At 44.9% G+C, this 21,823-nt stretch overlaps 1 protein-coding gene across 6 annotated transcripts in view; it reads left to right on the top strand.

The window, feature by feature from the left end:
- LOC147437327 (uncharacterized) overlaps positions 1–21,823 on the top strand; it is a 209,745-nt gene that overhangs the window by 121,154 nt on the left and 66,768 nt on the right. For all 6 annotated transcript variants that reach the window (XM_086486880.1, XM_086486881.1, XM_086486883.1 and 3 more), the window contains 6 exons: positions 1,059–1,175; positions 1,294–1,419; positions 1,967–2,050; positions 2,130–2,242; positions 13,120–13,210; positions 13,924–14,112. In XM_086486880.1, the coding sequence (XP_086343006.1) occupies positions 1,059–1,175; positions 1,294–1,419; positions 1,967–2,050; positions 2,130–2,242; positions 13,120–13,210; positions 13,924–14,112 (720 nt within the window). The remainder of the gene's footprint in view (positions 1–1,058; positions 1,176–1,293; positions 1,420–1,966; positions 2,051–2,129; positions 2,243–13,119; positions 13,211–13,923; positions 14,113–21,823) is intronic.

A 21,823-nucleotide genomic window follows, 5' to 3' on the forward strand; every position in this document is an offset into this window, starting at 1 on the left:
TCTGCGGATAGGGAAGTAGAGGCTGTCTAAGTCACAAGATTGGCGAGGAGAAATTTTGTGAGAGCTCTCTATGTTGGAGGCCCTGCCCACCTCTATTTTGCGTGAGTCTCTCTATAGCACTTCGCTCAAAAAAAGACCCCACTGCACCTTTGGTTCTTAAAGCTCATGATTTGACACAATGGGCATGAAAAAAGGTGATGCTACCTCAGCTCTCAAAGAACAGAATACAGCACCATATGTAACACTCCTCTGCCTCCACATCTTGATCATGCATGCTGTCTTCGTGCGATTGCCCTCATATCTACAGTGTGAGGAGGAGGTACACATCTATTCAGCAACACTCTTGATACCATGTGAGGGGTGTGTATTTGTAGGGGGCATAATAATTTCTTCAAGAGAGGTCTATGGAAATTGGCTTGAGTAGCGCGCCATGTTCATGCACATCGCAGGGTTGTGAGGGCCTGGTCGGTTTCTGCTCAATATCGAATTTCATCTGAATAACCCAACTAGATCTGTGCGACTTAGATCAATGAAATGGGAATTGAAAGGTGGGAGTGCATCAATACTCAAGCCATGTTGATCCATGTGCATGTCTGGGCATACTAGACCTGGATGTCCCTCTTATCAGCAGATTTCTTGGAGGAGATGACTGCTAAGTAGCTCCCATGTCTTTTAGAGAAGTCAACTGCTTTGGAACAGTGCCTCAGTGTCAACTGGAGCAGTCCCCTCATCTCTACGCTAACAATCTCATGTAGGTAGTGATAACTTACAGTCTTTCAGGAATTATTTGTGAAATCATCAGCACAAGGGCCACTTCCATATGCTGCCATCCATCGCTATTGTTTTGTCTCTGGTACATTGGAATGGTGTACCACTAGCACTCTCTTACAGTCGAGACTTGGCCTTTAAATCAGCAAGATTCATCATGTAGATAAATTGGTGGTCTAAGATCTTTAAATGTTGCAGATTCTACTGGATCCTGCCCCATGTATTACGATGGCAAATAACATATGCATTCAACAAAGGCGGCTTCCAATTCTCTTTTGTAATTATTGCAGGCTGGTGAAGTTGCATCAGTAGTAAGAGTACAATGTCTTCTTGGGGATTTGGAAACAGCAGAAAATATTGTGACTGAAACTTCTGACCCATCGGCCACTTTTCATCTTGGCCAGCAGGTAAAAAGTTTCAAGAAAAAACTCTTGAGATTCTCAGAAAGGGTAGATTTTGCCGCAAAATTATCTAGAAGTGTTATATGTACCTCTTGAATTAAGATTGACGGTTTGTCTTGAAAAGCATGAAAAACTAGGGAACATTGCTCGAGCCATGCAACTATTTGCTAAGGCAGGAAGGACCGATTGTGCAGCTAATCTTGCAATGAAGCATGAAATTGACAAAGAGTTACTTTCATTGGCACTGCAGGTAGTTTTTGCACGTTCCTGTTCAATGCTCTAGTTTACACCTTATATATCAATTTGGTCTGGTAGATACTCAAGTGAGACCTCAACACATTCTGCTATGGCTATGTGGGTTTTTTTTTTATATTTAATGACATAGATGCCACAACACATTCAAGCTATTGCTATTTGTGATTTTTATCCAATTAAATTGTTTGTGTTCCTGCTCATCCGAAGAAGATGAAACCTTTTTGCTAAATCACAGGGCAAGGTTTTTGGTTCTCTTCGGTTGCGCAACGAGAACTAAAAACCTTGCCCTATGATTTAGCAAAAAGGTTTCATCTTCTTCGGATGAGCTCAACCAAAGACAACAGAAAACAATAGGCTATCCGTAGAGCCCCCCTTATATAGGCAAACAAAGAACGAGTGTTATTTGTGATCATAGTGCTTTTGAATTGCATGGATCTGAGCAATATATTGTTTTACATTTTCATCAGAATGAATTGTAGAATTTTTCCTCTAGTGGAGTACTTTTGATATTAGGAAACCAATGCTATGGCTACATCAAGCAGGGGACAAAGAAAACAATGCTTTCTTCAGCGAAGTATTTTGAGGAGAAAGGATGTTGTGAAGAAGCTGTATTACTTTACCAGAAGGTAATATGTATAACGTGAACATTGATTGGATGGTTATAAGCTTGTGAACTAGTCTGAGCTGCAAAATGTCAAATTCCAGGGTGGTGACATTGAAAAAGCTGTCGATGTTTGTGTCCACTTTCAACTTTTTGATGCATTGAGGGCCATCGCAGACAATCTGAATGAAGGAACCGATCCCTCAATTCTAGTAAGGTTTGACACTATTGTCACTGACATCATACTAACTGGTCTAAAGCACAAGCCTTTTACCATATTGTTAAGATATGGATGTGCTAGTGTGTTCTTTACGGTCTTTATGCTGAGAGGAGACTCTGACAGTGCTTATTGCTGATAAATGTGTATTTACTTCATTTAGTGCACAGATTGGTCACTTGTCAAAGATTGTTGCTTTGGTGCATTGCATGCAGTAAGGAACTTAAAGTGCTTCGATCACATTGCCCATGGAGACAATGGAAGAATTGGCAACTATTTTGGAATGCTTTATGAAGAGTATAATGGCTGCAAAATTCACAGCACACTGGCTAAGAGCAAGCTACAGTCAGAAAAAGCAGATCTCTCTTTGCTAAAACTTATGTGCATGACATCAGATCTTTTTTCAAAAGTAGCTAGAATATGCGAGATTGATAGTAGATAGAAAAGGCGAGAGAAGATAAAGAATGCAATAGTAGGCTGCTACAAGATAGAAAACATGATAGCAGAGGGATAGAAAATGTGTTAAGTAGGTCGATAGTAGATGAAACTGTGATAGTTGATAGTAAATAGTAAATAAAAAACGTGATAGGCAATAAAAACACGACATCTGCATGTTAGTTTTTCTACAAAGCATGTAGTCCACATAACTATTGCGCGTTCTTCCTACCACCTACTAGTGGTCTACTTATACATCATGTATTCTAGGTACTATGTGTTATCTTTTATCATGGTTTTTATCTACCAAGGTAATGATATCTAACACTACAGCACAATGCATGAGGGTATCAACGCCGATATTCACATATGGTCAAGATATGCTTGAGTACGGAAGAATCCGACACATATATGGGACTCAGTTCTACAAGATCTTCTTTCTCTTTGAGAGGAGCAGGAATCTCGAGACTAACTTGCATAACGACATAAAAATGCATTTCGGCCCTCCGAAACCCCGAAAGGGCGAAACGGCCGAAACTTTTCGGCGAAACGAGTTGATTTTTTTTTTTGGCCTCCTTCTGACCAGTTGACCTCAAACCACCCGTTTCGGGATTTTTTAAGCCATGTATCTTACCTTGTTCACTCATGACTGGAATCTCACATCTAGATTTTGGTATTTCACATGTCTTGACAGGTGAATTTGTATGTATATTCAATGTATAACTATAGGTACATACATGTAAAACAAAACCTGTGTTTCTCTTTCTTTGAGCTTCGAAAGGAAATGTTCCAGAAACCTCGAAACCCCGAAACTCACTAAACCCTGAAACGTTCCATGTCACACTGCTAACATGAGGATATCCGGCCTTGTACAGTTGGAGCGGATGTGCTTACTGGTACAATTTCAGGAGCCCTGCACTAAGCTATGGCTGTTTGAGACATTGGTGACTCCTACATAATTGTATGGTGTGTAGATTTGGCGGCGTAGTAGAGACCTTCGTTGTCGCTCGGTTGGATGTATGATGGATGGAGAGATATGGAGAGACCTCTAGCACTATGATCTCTAGGGTGATCGAATGTAAGCTCACATTGCCACCTGAGGTCGTCAAAGCAGAAATGGGAGCTACACCGATTGTGATTGAGGCATTTACTAGATGAATATCTTACATGCATTGCTTCTGGGAGCTTTGAAGTCATTGTTATGCTAAATTGATCCTCGAGTCATCTTGAAAACTAGGCAAGAGGGAGACTCTAGATGCCTGTACACACAGGGTTGTAGCTCGGTTTGAGTTGCATGGATTTACTATAGACAGATTGCCACCCTTATAAATACTCGATGGATTCATTTTCGCTTACATGCACATGTTTAGAGATCAACAAGATTATCAAGAGGGTCTCTCCCAAATTGATCTACATAGGACATGGGTGACTTCTTCTCGTGAGTTGAGGAAGAAAATGGCTTTATACAAAGAGCTCTATCTTTACATTAACGGGAATGCATTTTCTTTACATTAATGGGAGTTGTGGCCAAGGTACATGGATTCACACCTTTTGCATGGGCTTTGAGGCGTATCAAGACAGCTTCCCGAATCTCATCTCGAGAAGATAGAGAAATGTGGATAGACTCTGGTGCAACACCTTCAGACCACCTCTGTCATCTGCAAGATCATTGGCAATCGTCCCAGTAGAGGTGAGGTGCGCGACCTCCTCCAGGCCCGCCCTCTAGCAGAGGTGGAAAAGATTACTGACATCCAGTTTCAGGGGCGAGAATATTACCGAATTGAGTTTGAGACTCCGGAGATGGCTGTCAAGGTCATTTGGATGAGCATGTTGGCCATTTGAGCGGTTAGAGCTCATTTCAGAGAGTGGTGCCATGGTCTCTATCAAGCTTTGGATGTTCTTGTCGAGGAGGGAGATCTGCCCATTTCGGTCTGCTTCCTTAGCCTCAGGAGGGAGTACTTACCGCGTTTTTCGAGGATTGGTTTCGAGATCAGGACAATCTTGAAGACCCCGTGCACGGTAGCTTCAATTGCAGCCAAGGCTGCTGGTGTGCCTTCAATACGCATTCTGGTTCGTGACACTCATACCCTTCCGAAGGTGGTTCTCTTACCTAGGGTGAGTGGGGGGTGGTTACGCTAGAGGGTGCAGTATTTGGGACTCCCGAACCAATGCTTCATTTGTAGGCAGATGGGCAACTGGAGTCCTCTCAGAAGCCCCCCTCCACCTCAGCCTCACCATCGCGCCCCCCCACCCCCTCCTTCCCCTTCCTCCACCCTCATCTCCCGCCCCGCCCTTTCCCCTGCTAGGCCGTTAGCCTCATCACCTGACCCATCCCACACCCCTCCTCCCACACAGGGGATTGGACACTCATCCGCATCATCCGCAGCTAGACGCTCTCTTGATAGTGCTTTCGCTTTGAGCCGAATGGCTCGAGAGGGACAGCCCTACTTGAGGACGCCACTTCCAATTCATGCCTCTCCTTTTGCAGCAGTCCCCGATGGGGCTGACCATTTTTTATATTGGCAGACGCTTTTCGACTACAGCGTCACTCGTTTCCTCGGTGACCCTTCTCTCGATCTTGAAGCAGCTTGCTTTCGAGTGCATGCCCTCTTTCTAGCAGCCAGGGACACCGAGGCTTTGGATATAGTGGTAGGTTTCTGCTTTCCGTTGTGCGGTAGGGATCACAGAGAGTGGACCTTGCACATTGTTCTTGTTGGAATTAGGGTTGCAGGGAAACACACACAGCTTGGAGAAGACGAAGGAAGCTGAAGGCATGCACAACAGGGAGTATATTACTTAGTGTGCAGTGGAACGATAGATAGCCCTAGAGTGATGGGCGTATATACAATGCACGGGGAAAAAAATCTCCTAGTGAGGGAAAAAATGCCCCGGCTGTCCTAAGTGTGTTCACACACATCACTACCACATGTATATGGTAACAAATCCCCGCTGGAGTGATGCGGTGAACGAGAGATGGCACATGAGTAGAGGGAAGTGCCATGCCTTGAGGACATGATCAATCCACAAAGGGGAGTAAGCCCAAAGCTTTGCGGAAAGCTTCGAACTTCTCACGAGACAATGCCTTTGTGAAAAGATCTGCAAGGTTGTCCTGTGTTGGCACATAAGCCAAGTTGATCTCTCCTGCTGAGAGCCTCTCCTGACATAGTGGTAATGGCCCAATGTGGCAGTGCACGAGCTGTGTTTTGGTCACATATTGTAGAGTCTTTTCCGCATGCAGAGCAGTGGTGTGTTTTGGGAGACTTTAACATGTTGGAGGACCCCTCAGATCAGATTGGAGATAGTCATTCTACTATGCACGGGGCTGAGATAGGAGTTTGGGAGCGGTTATGTATGACCTTGATGATTTCAGATGTGTGGCAGTATGCAGGTTTTGTGCGGCCTCCACACAATTTGTATTTTTCTTGCTCTTACCGCAGAATCGGAGGAGTGAATCTATCTCGGATAGATCGCTTCTACGCGAGCGACTGTCTCTGTGACATGGGAGGATCTCTTTGCTCTTTCTCGGATCATGCGCCCGTGATTCTTATTTGACAGACATGCAAAGGAGTGGGAGTGTGATGCTGCGCATCCCCAAGAGGATCTTGCTAGATAGAGAGCTCAGAGAGCGGGTGGTAGCACTTAGGATAGAGAGCTTGGGCACTCAAGGCTCCCTTGCTGATAGAGTGGCCACTTGACTTGCTGATCTTAGCGGCTTCTTCCTTCTGGAGGTTGTAGCTCGTTTGGCTGTGGCCAAGGAGGAGGAGCAGCGGCTCGGACGAGGCATTGCTTCCCTACAGCGGATGCAGGAGCGCCACCCTGACAATCCTTCGTTAGAGGAGCAAATGCAGCAGTGGACCCAGGTGGGCAAAAGAGTGACTGGTGAGTTCTTTGAGACTAGGGGGCCACGCCATGCGCGTACCTGTGTTAGCTAGTTGAGGAAACCTGATGGGTCAACTGCTTTAGAGCTTGAGGACATGCGTGCGGTTGCTTTTGACTTCTATCACGAGTTGCTTTCATTTGAGCCTTAGTCAGAGCGTCAGAGAGCATGCAGAGAGAAAATGCCTTGCCTAGTTACTGAGGAGATGCGTCAGAGACTAGAGATGCCTCTCCAGCTAGAGAAGCTACATGAGGCCCTCAGAGCACTTCCCCGAGGTAGTTTCCCAGGGGAGGATGGTTTGACACCCAGTTTTTTCTTGGAGTACTAGGAGCTGTTTGGTTCGGATCTATGTAGCGCCTATCAACACATCTTGCACATTGGAGAGATGCTGACACCTTGAGTGAGAGGTTGATTTACCTTATTTCCATTGAGTGGGGTTCCTTGGATGAGATTCCCTAGTGGCGACCCATCACTATTATCAACTCAGCCTACAAAATCGTAGCGAATGCCTTGAGTTTGAGAATTCAACCACTACTTGAGAGCATTATACAGAGACTCACAGAGGATTTGTCAAGGAGCGCAGTATCCTTGACAACATCTTTACCTTTTGGGAGGTGTCGGCCCTAGCACGCCTCCGAATAGAGGATCTTGTGTTACTCCTTCTCGACTTTGAGAAGGCTTACGACACCGTTGAGTGGGATTTCTTGGAGGGCACTCTACATAGGATGGGCTTCTCAGATGCTTGGATTAAAGGGGTGTCAACTCTCTACAGATGTGCCCACAGTCAGGTGCTCTTGGCAGGGGGAAGAGGGAAACGCTTCATGCTCACGCCCTCCGTTAGACAGGGTTTCCCTCTTGCCCCCTTCCTTTGTCTCTTCTATGCTGAGACGATGAGTAGATTTCTGACTTCACAAGAGGTTGGTTTGCCGGTTTAGAGCTCCCTATTAGGAGAGATGAGTTGCTTGACACTGAGTTTGCTGATGACTTAGGCATGTACTTGGAGGGCCATGAGCCCAAGTTTCACAGGTGTGAGTAGGCTCTTGAGGTGGTTTGTTGTGCATGAGGGGGCAGTGATCAACTGGAGAAAGAGCTGATCAGGAATTTTTTGTGGTCAGGGCGCGACACCCAGTTTGCCAGGGCTAGGGTGTCTTGACAGGTCATCACCTTACCTTGTTCTCAAGGAGGGCCAGGGATCATCGACCCAGCACGGCCGAGCAGAACCCTCCTTGGGAAGCTGGTGGCCAGAGGTCTTCCAGCAGAGGAGCCCTAGAAGGAGTTGTTGCTACATCGAATTCGTGCTCGAGCCCCTCATACGGGTGGCCCTTGGAGTCTGTCCATTAGGTGGATTTTGATAGAGATGCGCCGGGTTGGCTTGAGCAGGAGTTGGGAGAACCGCTTTACTGCGAGTCTGCTTGGATGCTGGGAGCAGCTGAGGAGTGGCCTGGAGCAGCACCAGCCTACTTGCATGGAGGAGTCGTTGAGACAGCCTCTTGTTTGGAACCCCATGGTTGGCAGCTGAGGAGTGGCCTAGAGCAGCACCAGCCCACTTGCATGGAGGAGCCGTTGAGACACTCTCTTGTTTGGAACCCCATGGTTAGCACACAGAGAGGCCACTTGGTTTGCAGCAGGACTCATGTTTCTTGGGGTCCCATGGTAGAGGGGTCCAGCCTGCACATTCGGTGACTGATTGCAGTTTTCATACCTTCTTGAGGAGGTTCAGAGCATCCAATTACGAGGCTTGCAGGGGGTGCAGAGCATGTGTCGGGATATTACAGTGGCTTTACCAGCATAGTGACACACCCCTCCTGAGGCAGCAGCTCCTAGATGGATGGGGGCCTTCACACACTTGGAGGTCCTTATTGCAGTTAAGGCTTGCTCGGAGACAGTGCCCCACATGTTTTTTGATATTCAAGGGGAGGGGCGGCTTCACAGGGTCTCAATAGAGGCACCACAGGTTGCAGAGTGCTGTTTTCAAAGGATTAGAGTTGTGGGCATCTGTGGGAGGACTTGTGTCATTGATCTTGACTCGGTAGATCTTGAGACAGGACACTGGCGGCTTTGGGCTTGGGAGAGCCGCCCTCTAGTACGAGTATAGTGGGACCCAGGAGAGTGGTTCTGGCGGGATCCCTTAGCTTCAGTCGATCACCCAAGGGTTCCTTTCTTCCAATACACAGCGCGTGCGACGAGACCTAGCTACAACACTCCACTGGTGGGAGGAGGGCCTCATAGCTGAGTTCTTGACAGGTTTTTGGGAGCGATTGTGGGACAACAGGCAGGTGAGGAGAGTCACTATGTTTCAGTGGCTGGTAGCGCACAGGGCTATAGCAGCTGGGAGTTGGTTGGTATACGACGACTTTTGGGCAGCATGTGCAACCTGTGCCCATTGAGTGGAGAGTCAGCGACATTGTTTGTGGGACTGGCCCATGGCACAACAGGTTTGGCTTAGGGTTCTCCAATTGATGCCAGCCCTCTCTACAACCCGATAGTACACTTGGGGTGCTGCAGCTTGGTCCACTCTCACAGGCCCAACACTCCATTTTGAGGCCCTCTACCAGCAGGAGGATAGTGATCCAGGAGGGTCGACATTCACCACAGAGCTCATCCCTTAAGAGTGGTGCAGTGACAGAGAGTGGTATTGGGAGCCCATTTGTGGCCTTACACTCTGGTTCCTTTGGCGGGCCTGTTGCTTCTGCATCTTCAAGGCTCAGCTTGAGAGACTCTTCGGGACATTTGGCTGGAGCTGATACACACACACAGAGGTCAGTTTGAGAGACTTCAGGGCAGCTCCGACTGCAGATAGGAGCGCCGAGAGGCTTTCTTGTGACTATGGCGCCCAGTGCCTTTCTTCACCATGGTTGAGGGTGTGCCTAGATGGCACTACCGGCCACTAGTGTGGCATTTTCCTCCTCCCATCTCGTGATCTAGCCCTCATTGTACATACTTTTTCTCACTGGGAGAGTCTCCCCATGTTTTCTATTGTAGGCCCTCTCTCGTAGAGGTGGTTTGTAGCCTTCGGGAAGTTATCATTAACTAATGGAAGGATCTCATTTCCAGCCAAAACAAAAGAGAGGCAAGGGGTGCCATAGGAGAAAATTGACCCAATTGACTACAACTTTATGGATGACTCAAAGCGAGAGAGTGCCTCGCTGAGTTGTAACTTCGATTTCAGTCTTTACGGAATAAAGAAATACCGCAAGGGATGCCTAGTCGAGGGACCAATGCTTTTGAGAGTGGAACCCTGGCAATCGGTGTCTCTTGTTTATTGTGTTTAGTTCTCTTTCAAGTTTTAAGGCGTCGCCCGTTACAATCTCTGTCTACACTGTGGCATCCCATGATATCTAAATATTTGTGCAATAAACAATCTAGCTTTGTGATCAACCCTGATCATCTTCTTTACTTGTACAAAGCAAGCCTGCTTGCTGAATCCATCCATGACAGTCCTTACGTCATCATGCCCACCTTACATCTTTGGGAGATTAAAATATTTAAGTCTACTCTCCCATGCTTGCTCTGGAATTGGTAAATGTTGTATTGTGCCTGGCACATCATCTTTTGACATACCTTGGAAGCATTATCAGGTCTCGAAAAATTGATTATGCTCTCGAAATATTAGGTCTCTCTTCCTATTAAAGATGCCAAGAGCAATGGTAATCTTGAACGACACCATCGAAAACTCATACAATACCAAGGAAGTCCTGAGCACAGTCTTGTGTACATCTGCAGGACCGAGCGAGATCTGACAGTAGGCACCCTTGAGATCGATCCTCCTGAAGCAAGTAGAACCTTGTAATCTGTAAAGTATATCATCAGTCGTGGGTATTGGAAGGTTGATTGTGATCTTATGGAGGTCATTGTAGTCTATGTTTATTCTCCAAGGTCCGTCCTTTGCTGACCAACAAGCAGTGGTGAATAAAAGGGAGATGAACTCAGTTGAATCAAACCCTTGGCCAGAAGCTCATTCACTCGGCCTATGATCTCTTTTTGCTGTGCTGGGATAATTCTCTACGGAGGTTTGTTGGGATGTGAACCCCTCAAAGTCGAAAATACAAACATTGTGACTTCAACTCAGACTCTTAGATGTATCCCTCTCACTAACAAAGACATGTTAGCAAAAATGTGTGATTTCATTAATTTAGCAATGGCAGAGGTTGATACAAGAGTGATAGATTCCCCTTTGAGCTTTACATCAGTAACAAGATGCTTGCCCCGATTCTTCAGCTAGAGTTTCCTAGGGTGAGAATTGACTATGACACCATTCTTGTGGTGCCAAGGCATCCCCAAAAGAACATCACACCCTTGAAAGGCATGATCTGGAAGTCCTCTTGCCCAGCATACCCTTGAACATGCAAAAGGAGTTTGTTAATCACAGGTGTCACCTCAACCTTGTACTCCGGTGCCACTAATGTTGCCATTAATGTTGCATCCATGTATGGCCCCGTTTCCCCACGCTTAACTCTCACCTTTGCTGCCATCTTTGGTACAATTAGGTTGGCCTTGGCTCCATTGTCGAAGGTCAATACCTCTTGATCTCGTACTTTGTGTCACACTCTTTAGAGTTTTGAAAACTTAACATCCTACTGCATCCTCAAAAGATCTGACACAAGTTTTGCATTGTCTTTGCTTTTGCGGCCGTCCGCTTCTCAACTGCTTTAGATGCGTCACGCTTGTTTGCTTTATTTTTCTCCTTTTCTAGACATGTGGCCGAAATGTGGCCCTCTTCCCTACCCATGTAGGGTGAAAGCATGTTAACCTGTCATGCTTTTTCATGTCCCGGACAATGCTAACTAGCACAATCTTGACATATGCTAACTAGTACAATAACTTGAGCTACATCTTCAAGATCTATGACATATGATATATCAATAGAAAGCACTTGAAACAAGGAATCCAAATGTACAACCTCCGACAAATTTTTATATTATTTGTAAAAAATTTACCGGACGCCCAACTTTTTGAAGACGTGCTAACTTGAAACTGCTAACTAGCACAAAAAGCGCGACAGGTTAACATGCTTTCACCCTGTAGCAATTTCCTCTTGAACCATTCTGGTTTCTACTCATATGTTAATTGCGGCTAGCTCCTCCTCCGACCCAACTTCCTCTTGACAAATTGCTTGGTCCTCTTCTTACCCATCTTCTAATCCTTGTCTTGTGACTTCTCCTCAGACTCCTCGTCAGATTTCTCGTCCTCAATTATCAACGACCCTGTGAGCAAGACATAGACATCCTTTGAGTGGGGCCATCCTTCGGTGTATGTTCAAAGCCTTTTGCTTTAGGAAATATCTTTGCAACTCAAGGGGCTATCCACAATAATACCTCTCCATCTACTCTTCACGGTTGACCATCCGGAAAGAAGCCATTGATAGAATAGTATCCCAAAACCGTTGATGTCAACCATTGGAAGCAAACAGTTATTTGAATTCCATCCAAGTCCATGGTGCTTGTCCATGCAACTATAAATTTGACCACCACTGTTGTGCATCCCCCTTGTCAAAGGCACTTTTCTGATCTTGGAGGCTTTTGTGGAGTTTCCCCCAGAGAAAGATGTATCAAACTGCTGAATAAAAGAAGTGACTATACACGTTAGGATGCAGAGCGTGTTGTCCTCCATGCCAAAAGTAGTGCCAAAGGTAGGCCCTCCTCTGTACACACCATTGATCCCACTTTGGTGGAATCCATTAGGGTATCCCTCCATATTAGGCATCATGCCATATATCGCTGCCACAAAACTACTCATTCCTGTTATATTAGCACCAAAAGCACGTGTGCCATAAGGTCCAAAAGCACCTGCTCTATAGGGACCGAACCCCCTAGAGGCATACCAAAGTGACTCTTGGCCGCCATATCCGAAAACATAGGATGCCGGCTGAGAAAGCCCGAGTAGGGTGGCCTTTGCGGCTGTTACATCTGATGTTGTTGTTTCACTTTTATCTTCGCTTATGATTTTGGCTGAGGGTTGATCATCCCCTGCCACTCTTTGTGTTCATTGGCTTGACCTTATGTGCTTTGTATAAAGCCAACTAGATATTGAATCTGAAGTAGAATGAGGTCACTGTTTTCTCTATTTATGAAGAGCTTGCTGTCACATAGTTCTTTGAGAACTGCCTAGATTTGTTTCATATGCTTTTCAAGCGACTTGGAGTAGATGGTCAAAATATCAGAGAGCAGTCTTGTGTAAGTGTGATGATGCATAGTACGAAAGATGCAGTAAATCATTTGACTCAATGTAGCTGGTCCGTTCGAGAGCGAAGAACGTGTGGAAAGCAGTCTTATGAATATGCTCAGTACAATGCCGATCTGATGATAATCTCTCTTGAGTTTTGTCCTTTCAAGACCCTTGAATCTTATCAAACAGATCTTCTATCCTATGAAGGGAGTTATTTTTCACAAACGCTTGTTTATTTCTCTATGGTTCACACACATCGGAAGAGTGAGTGGCACTTCTTAATCGCATATCAAGTAGCCCTTTTAAAAATTCAGATATCAAGCTTTGATAGCTATATGGACTGCTTGACCATAAGTCTCTCAACCTGGTTTATAATGACTGGAGGAACTCAAATTTTCAGGTGTGGAGATTTTCTTTTGTCACACAAGCACTATGACAAGGCAACACTGCTTCTTATTGCTGCAGGACAACATCGGCGAGCATTTGAGCTGGTATGACAGACTGCATATGCCTTGTTGGATTTCTTTGAATCGGGAAAGTGAGAAAGTGAATAGTAAGAAACACTGCAAAATCATCTAAAACAGCAACGCACGTCTTCAAAATTTTGATCTTGTTTACATTCTTTAATTAGGAAGGTAAAGAGGGTAGATTGAAGGGATTGTTGTGCAAAATTATCACAAATTGCAAGGCGCTTCCCCAAAAAAATGTAGGAAACAATCACAAATGCCAAGTTCTAAAATCGCAAGTCACCTCAACCTGTTCTTTCATAGTGGGTGCCCTAAACTAATCAATGGAACTGTTGCAGGAAACAAAATTAGTGATAGCATTAGAGATTTATCATCTCATGCAAATTCTCATAGTAGAAGTGCAGGAAACCTAGGAGGCAATGCCTTGGATCTTTGATTAAATTTGACACCCCTATGGCATAGTTTATTATACATCAAACATGTATCTCTGTACTAGGTAGTTAATCTTACAACTTCGAGCATGGCAACGGTTGATCAGAATTTGTTAAACCTAAGAGATACAAGATCACGCGGTGGTTTCTGACTAATTTAAGTTTAGAATAAATTTAAGCAGGACCTTTGTAGGTATTGTCAAAAGACATATGTGTAAGTAAATGACAGATGTTTATGTGAATGCCATGTTACATACTGCTTCTTCACTTGCGTTAATTGAATGTATTGACATTTTTGTTGTTTAGTGTATTCACGAGGGTGTAGAAATCACGGATAAGATGATGGAGCTCTTCTCAAAGCAGATCTTTGAAGAGAATCCGGAGGATTCGAAGCAGCTATTAGTAGCACTGGCTGAGTTTTGTGATAGTCAAGGATCTTTTCATTTAGCATGTCGAACATATACTCAAGCAGGAGACAAAGTCAATGCCATGAAGGTTTGTTTTTATATTTGAAGCCTTCTAAATTTTTTTCAATAAGTAGACTGAAGGTCACCTTCACTGTCCATGGCCTCTTTTTCCCGGATGTTGCCTGCATCTTCCGTTTATGGTCTGAAATAAGTTTATCGCAATAATAACTGCCAGATAAACGATTCTAGGACTTCCAATGTTTATTGATGTCATAGGAAGCCTGAAATAAGTTTATAGCAATAATAACTGCCAAATAAACGATTCTAGGACTTCCAATGTTTATTGATGTCATAGGAAGCCTCAGTGTCATTAATCACATTATAATCAAGAACATTGAATATGATTAGCGTTAGGGGACTTCATAAATTTATGATTCTCAAGCCTTTGGAGCCTGCTCTCAAGGTTTACCCAAACAAAGGTTTAGAAGAATCCTCAAATCAAACTTGCTCATGTGTACGACTATGAAATGCTTATCTAAAGCTGTGAGCGTATAGCCTTCACTATTTGAATCCAAGAACATTCAAGCACATCCCCCCCCCCCCCCCCCCCCCCCAACAAAAAAAAAAAAAACAATCTCTCTCTCTCTCTCTCTCTCTCCGGTCCCAAAGACAGATTACAGATTTCTTTACACTAGATATTGGACCCCCAGAGGAGCAGACACCATTGTAGAGCTCTGCCCGCACTCATACTACCGCTATTGGAATTCTCATAGACCGAGCATTGGAGCTAGGGAGATCTAGACGCCCGCGATTGAGGAGAGGAGCTACACAACATCGACGGAGACTACAGCAGAGGATTCGAGCCATACTCTCTCGACGGCGAGAGTGCAGATGAGGATGGATCTCCCCCCCCCCCCCCTTCTTTCATTGTACTACACATTGTATTTTGTTTTAGTTCTTTTTTATTTCGGACATGGTATCAGATTCACTATGTTGTAACGGCTTGGTCTGATAGGTCATTTTGGCCTTTTGAAGACGTAATATATCATTTCGTCATTTCATTTATGACTGAGCTTTATACGGCTCAGTGACTGGCCAGGTACGCACTCTTGAGGGGATTTCTGACATTGTTCATTCCACTATTGGAGTGAAGCAGGGGTGTCCTTTGTCCCCTACACTTTTTGGTATGTATGTAGATCAGGTCTCTGACTACATTGACAGAGAGGGCGACAGAGGCGCTCAGCTAGCAGGGACATGGATCCCTTTATTATTATATACTAATGATATTGTGTTGATATCAGAGTCACCAGAGGGCATGCAGAGACAGTTGGATGCATTGCACAGCTTTGCAGAGGATAGTGGATTGTCTATGAACCTTGGTAAAACCAAGGTTATGGTGTTTAACACCACACCACAGTGGGTCAAGATATCGGCACCTACACTCGTATATGGTCAGGATACTGTGGAGTACACAGATGAATATACATACCTGGGGGTGGTATTCACAGGACCGAGATTTACTTTAAGGAGAGCAGCAGAGACTAGACTGTCCAGAGCCTATGCGGCATTGGGAGGGGCTAGAGAGGATGTGTTCGCAGCTTCAGTTTCAAGAACCACGAACAAAGCTATGGCTCTTAGATACTTTGGTTGCTTCAGCTATGCTTTATGGGGTCCAGGTTTGGGGACCATCTGTGAAACATGACAATTGGAGGAGCATGGAGAGACCCTTGGTAGTTATGATATTCCGGATGATTAGAGTCAAGGCCTCCGTATCACATGCGATTATTCGAGCGGAGGTAGCTGCCCCTCCTATAGAGATTGAGGCTCTTACCAGATCAGTGTCCTTTATGCACAATCTATGGGATACACATAGACGCAGATATACTAGATTGGCTCTCGAGTCCTCTAGACAGTTAGCGATGCAGGGAGACGCATCATGTTGGTATGCGCAGATGACCTCATGGTTTCAGAGGCATGTCTTCAACATGGATAGATTGCCTCCTTTTCAGTATTCCTTGGATGCACCCTCCCTGCCAGTCACATGGACGGAGATTATTAGACTCATTCGTCAGGATCTTATACAGTTGGACACTAGGAGGACATGGGTAGAGCCGATGCAGGAGTTGGGCACGAAGATGGCTTTCTACAAAGAGCATCTTCTCCAACTTTCGGGAGATGGGTTTGTGATTCGTCCGAGCTACATGGACACTCATTTGTCTCATGGTTTGCGATGTGCTATTGGTCATATTCGCACATCCTCACACAAGCTCGAGATTGAGACGGGTAGATTCAGAGGGATACCACCGGAGTCTAGGATATGCCAACTATGCAATAGAGAGCTAGAGACAGAGCTACACTACACATGCCACTGCACTGTGTATTATGAGATACGAGGGCGCTTCCATTGCTTATTCAGGGAGGGTTTTGGACCCCTAGATAGAGTCATGAGGTATCAAGATCAAGGATGCCTTGGCTTATATCTACTTGAGCTACACCAACATACAGATAGTCTGCTGAGGAGACATGGAGTACGACAGTCACAAAGACAGATCACAGACTTCTTTGGATCGAGGGAGCCAGGAGACCAACCACCAGCATAGGGTTGTACCCACATTCATACCAAAGGCACCCTCATTGACAGGGCGACTAAGCTTGGGAGATCCAGACGACCACGACCGAGACATAGGAGCACACTCCATCGACGGAGACTCCAGCAGAGGATTTGAGGCATTCTAGCACGACTCTCAGAGTGTCATTGAGGGCTACTCTACATTTTCACATTTCACATTTCACACTTCATTTTCAGTTTTCATTTTTTACATTCAGTACTTTTTGTACTTGTACTTCAGACATTGTATTAGATTCACCACTTTGTATCTGATGGTCTCATAGGCCATTTTGGCCTTTTGAAGTCGTTAATATATCATTTCATTTCATTTTATTTCATCTCTCTCTCTCTCTCCAACTCACAAGAGATTGGTTTGTGATTCGACCCAGCTATATGGATACACATCTATCTCAGGTTACCATGTGCCATTGGTGAGATACAGACATCTTCACAGCAGCTTGAGATTGAGACTAGTAGATTCAGAGGAATACCAACAACTAGCAGGATATCCTGCCTATGCTATACAGAGCAAGAGACAGAGATGCATTATATATGTCAGTGCATAGTGTATTACGAGATACAGGGTCGCTTCCACTGTCTATTCAGAGGGGGCTTCCGATCCTTCTCTAGAGTCATGAGCTATCAGGACTAGAGATGTCTTGGACTATATTTACTTGAGTTACATAGACACAAAGGAAGTTTACTGAGGAGATCTCCAGAGAGACAATCCTAGAGACAAATTATGGATTTCTTACACCAGACACTAGACAGATACAGGAGAAACCACCACTGCAAAGCTCAGATCCTACGCATACCCGCGGTACTCTCATTGACCGAGCATTGGATCTAGGGAGATCGAGATGCCCATGAGTGAGGAGAGGAGCTTCACAGCATCGATGGAGACTACGACAGAGCATTTGAGCCATACTATCTAGCAGCAAGATCTTGCAACCATTGCTTACCAAACTCGGAATCTGCATATTGATTTTTAAGATACTCCTTGAATGGAGACTATGGAACTCGACTCAATAGCCAACATTTGTCCTTTGCGACTTAACACATCTGCAACGAGGTTAGCTTTACCAGAAAAATATTCAATCAAACCACCAAATTGCTCAAAAAAATGAGATCACCTTGCGTGGCGGTCATTTCAATGTACACTAGGCATAGATTGCAGCCACTTGAGGACTTGATGATGAGTACTAACAATAAAATCTCTACCATACCAAAAATGCTTCCAATGCTTTAGAGAATGAATGATAGAGAGAAGTTCCTTATTGTACACAGCGTAATTATTTTCTACATTGTTTAACTTCCTCTTGAGAAATGGAACTCAATGGCCATGCTGTTGAAGGACACGGAGGCTCAGTCACCGCAACCTTGAGAGCTTCAAAAGCCTCAATGGTTGCCTCGGGCAAGACAACGCCTTGACGGCAAGTCTTAACCCCTTTCAAAACATCACTCATTGGTGTGGCTATGCGTTTAAAATTCTCTATATGCGAACTATGTGCAAATCACAGTCACGAACCTATTCTTCCTTCGCGGGGTCCAACTTGACTCCGTTTGCAAAGATGACACAGTTTATATAAGTAAAGTCAGTCAGGAAAAATCCCGACTTCTTAGCTACAATATATAGCTGGCACTCATCTAAATGAGCTAAAACCTTCTCTACATCCCGTTCATGTTGTTCCCATGATGGTGGAAAAATGAGAACGTCGTCGAGGAAAATAAACACACGTATGCCAATCATGTTGCCAAAATGACCTACCATGAGGTGATTGAAAGTACCCACAGTGCATGTCAATCCAAAAGGCATAGCAATATACTCCCACTGCCCGCACTCGTCCTAAAGGAATTCTTGTAGATGTCGCCTTTGAATACCCTTGATGGTACCCACTCTCAATACACTCCCACTTCCCTCATTCAGTCCAGAAGGCATTCATGTAGATTTCGCCTTTGAATACCTTTACTTGATGGTACCTACTCTTGAGATCGACCTTGCTAAAAACCTTTGCCCCAGTGAGCCTATCGAGGATATACTCAATGCGAGACATAGGGAACTTCTTCTTGATTGTCATCTTGTTGAGTGCCTTGTAAACTACACACAAACGAGAAGACCCCCCTCTCTTGTGGACAAACAAAATAGGAGCAACAAATGGACTTATACTAGGTCATAGGAATCCCCTGGCCACCAGCTCGGTGAGCTACCACTCTAACTCCTCTTCTTAAGATGTGTTCAAGCGGTAGAGAGCCTTGCTCACGGGTTGCGCTCCCTTCAAGAGTTGATGCATTGATCCTCCGGATGCTTGGGAGGGAGACGTGGTGGGAGGTCATCCTGCAAGAATAGATGCTCATACTTCTTAAGCAAACCGGGTACTGTTTTGTGGTCTTGAGGTCCTGAGCCATTGGAGTGGCATAAATGAATGCCGCCCGAGCTCCTCGACGTAGCTCGTGCCTAGCCTACATATGAGAGATTAGAGGCAAAGAATGTAGGCCCTGCTCACCGCGAATAACCACGTGAGAGGTGCCCTCATGGGAGAGAGTGAGTGTGCTTTCTTTCCAACTAACTTGTGGATCATGCTCATAAACCACTTAATGTCTAAAACGTGGAAGTGATTGATGGTGAGGCTAGTAAGGAAATCTGGAAACGTTGGGCTGATTTTGTTGCTAACGCTAGCAATGGGCTGATGGCTAAATATGTTGAAAACCTTTGCCTCCGTGAGCCTATCGAGGATATACTCAATGCGAGACATAGGGAACTTCTTCTTGATTGTCATCTTGTTGAGTGCCTTGTAATCTACACACAAACGAGAAGCCTTTTGGACAAACAAAATAGGAGCAACAAATGGACTTACACTAGGTCATAGGAATCCCCTGGCCACCAGCTCGGTGAGCCGCCGCTCTAACTCCTCTTCTTAAGATTTTTCAAGCGGTAGAGAGCCTTGCTAAGAGGTTGCGCTCCCTTCAAGAGTTGGTGCGATGATCCTCCGGATGCTCCGGAGGGAGGCGTGGTGGGAGGTCATCCTGCAAGAATAGATGCTCATACTTCTTAAGCAAACTGAGTACTGTTTTGTGGTCTTGAGGTCCTGAGCAATTGGAATGGCATAAATGAATGCCGCCCGAGCTTCTCGACGTATGAGAGATTAGAGGCAAAGAATGGAGGCCTTGCTCACCACGAATAACCACGTGAGAGGTGCCTTCGTGAGAGAGAGCGAGTGTGCTTTCTTTCCAACTAACTTATGGATCATGCTCATGAAACCACTTAATGTCTAAAAGGCGGAAGTGATTGATGGTGAGGCTAACAAGGAAATCTGGAAACGCTGGGCTGATTTTTCTGCTAATGCTAGCGATGGGCTGATGGCTGAATATGCTGAAGATGCTTGTGCTGTGTGTACTTGAACTACGGGTACTGGATGTCTGGAGAGGTGAGCCCTACTGTCTCCTATATAGGTATAAAAGTTGGGGTCAAGCAGTGTCAAATTGAGCCCCAACGACTTTATAAAATAATGCTAATATGTCACTTATTAATAAGTTGATAAACTACTGATAAGAGGTGCTTCGGATACTAATAGTGCTATATGGGAACACCCTCCAATCCCTACACCTAACAGTCACTGGTTGTGCTCATGTGCAATCAGAGGGTATGGAGCTACTCTAGAGTGCTTGGACATGCACGCCCAGCGTGCTGGTTCACAAGGCTGCTAGAACACTTATTACGCTGTCCTAAACCCTAGATATAGGAGCTACAACTTGTCCACATGCACATGGGGTTAGATGTGCACGAGACAAGAGAGGGGTGAAGAATCAATTTAAAGTTGGGGTTGTGTAAACCATCGGGCAGCGCACCACCTCACCCAAAACTATTATCAATCTTTATAATATGTGGCTCGAACTTTGCCAATCGTTGTGGAAACCTGGCTTTAATTGCTAGACTGTTGTCAAGACTAGCAAAATGTATCCCTTGCCTCCATCTATAGAAGGAGAAATGGGCTCTCTTGAAGGTGAGGGGATCGTATGACTTGCTAGACTAACCTCGGTCGATGTCTCAAACTGAACTCTATAGCAACTTCTCCCCATAGGAGAGACTATCACAATCCTAGGAATGGGCGACAAAGTAATCTTTGAGGAATCTTCATCTGTAGCATATTGTTCCTTCATGTTATCAAGCTCATGATGATAAGGAATTGCACAATTGAAATTTGTAGCTTTCTTGATAACGCATCAGCCACAATATTCTTCTTACCTTCCACATGCATAATTTGAAACTGAAACATAGAAAGAATGTTTGCCCATCGCATATGATTTTCGAATAGCTTTGATTGTGTCAACAAGTATCGCAAGGTCTGATGTTTTTTTGGACAACGAAATCAGCACCTAAGAGGTAGTGCTTCCAACTAGAAACCGCATGAATCACGGCCAAGTGCTCTTTCTCATAGACTTGCATAGTTTTCTCAGGCCCTTGCAAAATTCGGCATTCTTAAGCTACTACCCGTCCATCTTGCATCAGCATTGCTCCGATGCTACTGCCACATGCGTCACACTGGACCACAAATGACTTCATGAGATCTGGCAAAACAATTACTGGATCTGAAGTCAACTTTTCCTTTGAGAGACTAAAAGCTAAAATCTCTTTTTGGGTCCATCTGAAAGTGATCTTTTTCTTTTGGAAAGCGTGAAGAGGTGATGCTATCTCTGCAAAATTCCCGATAAACCTTCTATAGTAGGAACACAATTCCCAGTCAACTTCTGACATCGTGCACAGTCTTCAAGTCTGGCCATGTCTTAATAGCTTTGACCTTTACAGGATCCATGTTGACACCATCCTTCGACACTATGTGGCCAAGAAAGTGGATCTCTTCCAAGAAGAATTCACTTTTCTTAGGATTGACAAGTAACATGTGACTCCACAGCTCTTTGAATACAACGGTCAAGGGACGCCTATACCCCTCTTCATTCTTTCAAGCGACTATCATGTCATCGAAGAATGTCCCAACAAATTGTTGATGCGAGCGGAAAATCCGGTCCATCATCCTATTGAATGTGGCAGGAGCATTTGTTAGACCAAACACAATCACTAGGAACTGATAAAGACCAAATGTCATTCTAAACGTAGTCTTGTGTACATCCTTTGGCCTTATACAAATCTGATGGTACCCACTCTTAAGGTCTATCCTGCTAAAAATTGCAGCAC

This window comes from Adiantum capillus-veneris, chromosome 17 (assembly GCF_014529385.1).
Source record: "Adiantum capillus-veneris isolate H3 chromosome 17, ASM1452938v2, whole genome shotgun sequence".
Classification (NCBI taxonomy): domain Eukaryota; kingdom Viridiplantae; phylum Streptophyta; class Polypodiopsida; order Polypodiales; family Pteridaceae; genus Adiantum; species Adiantum capillus-veneris.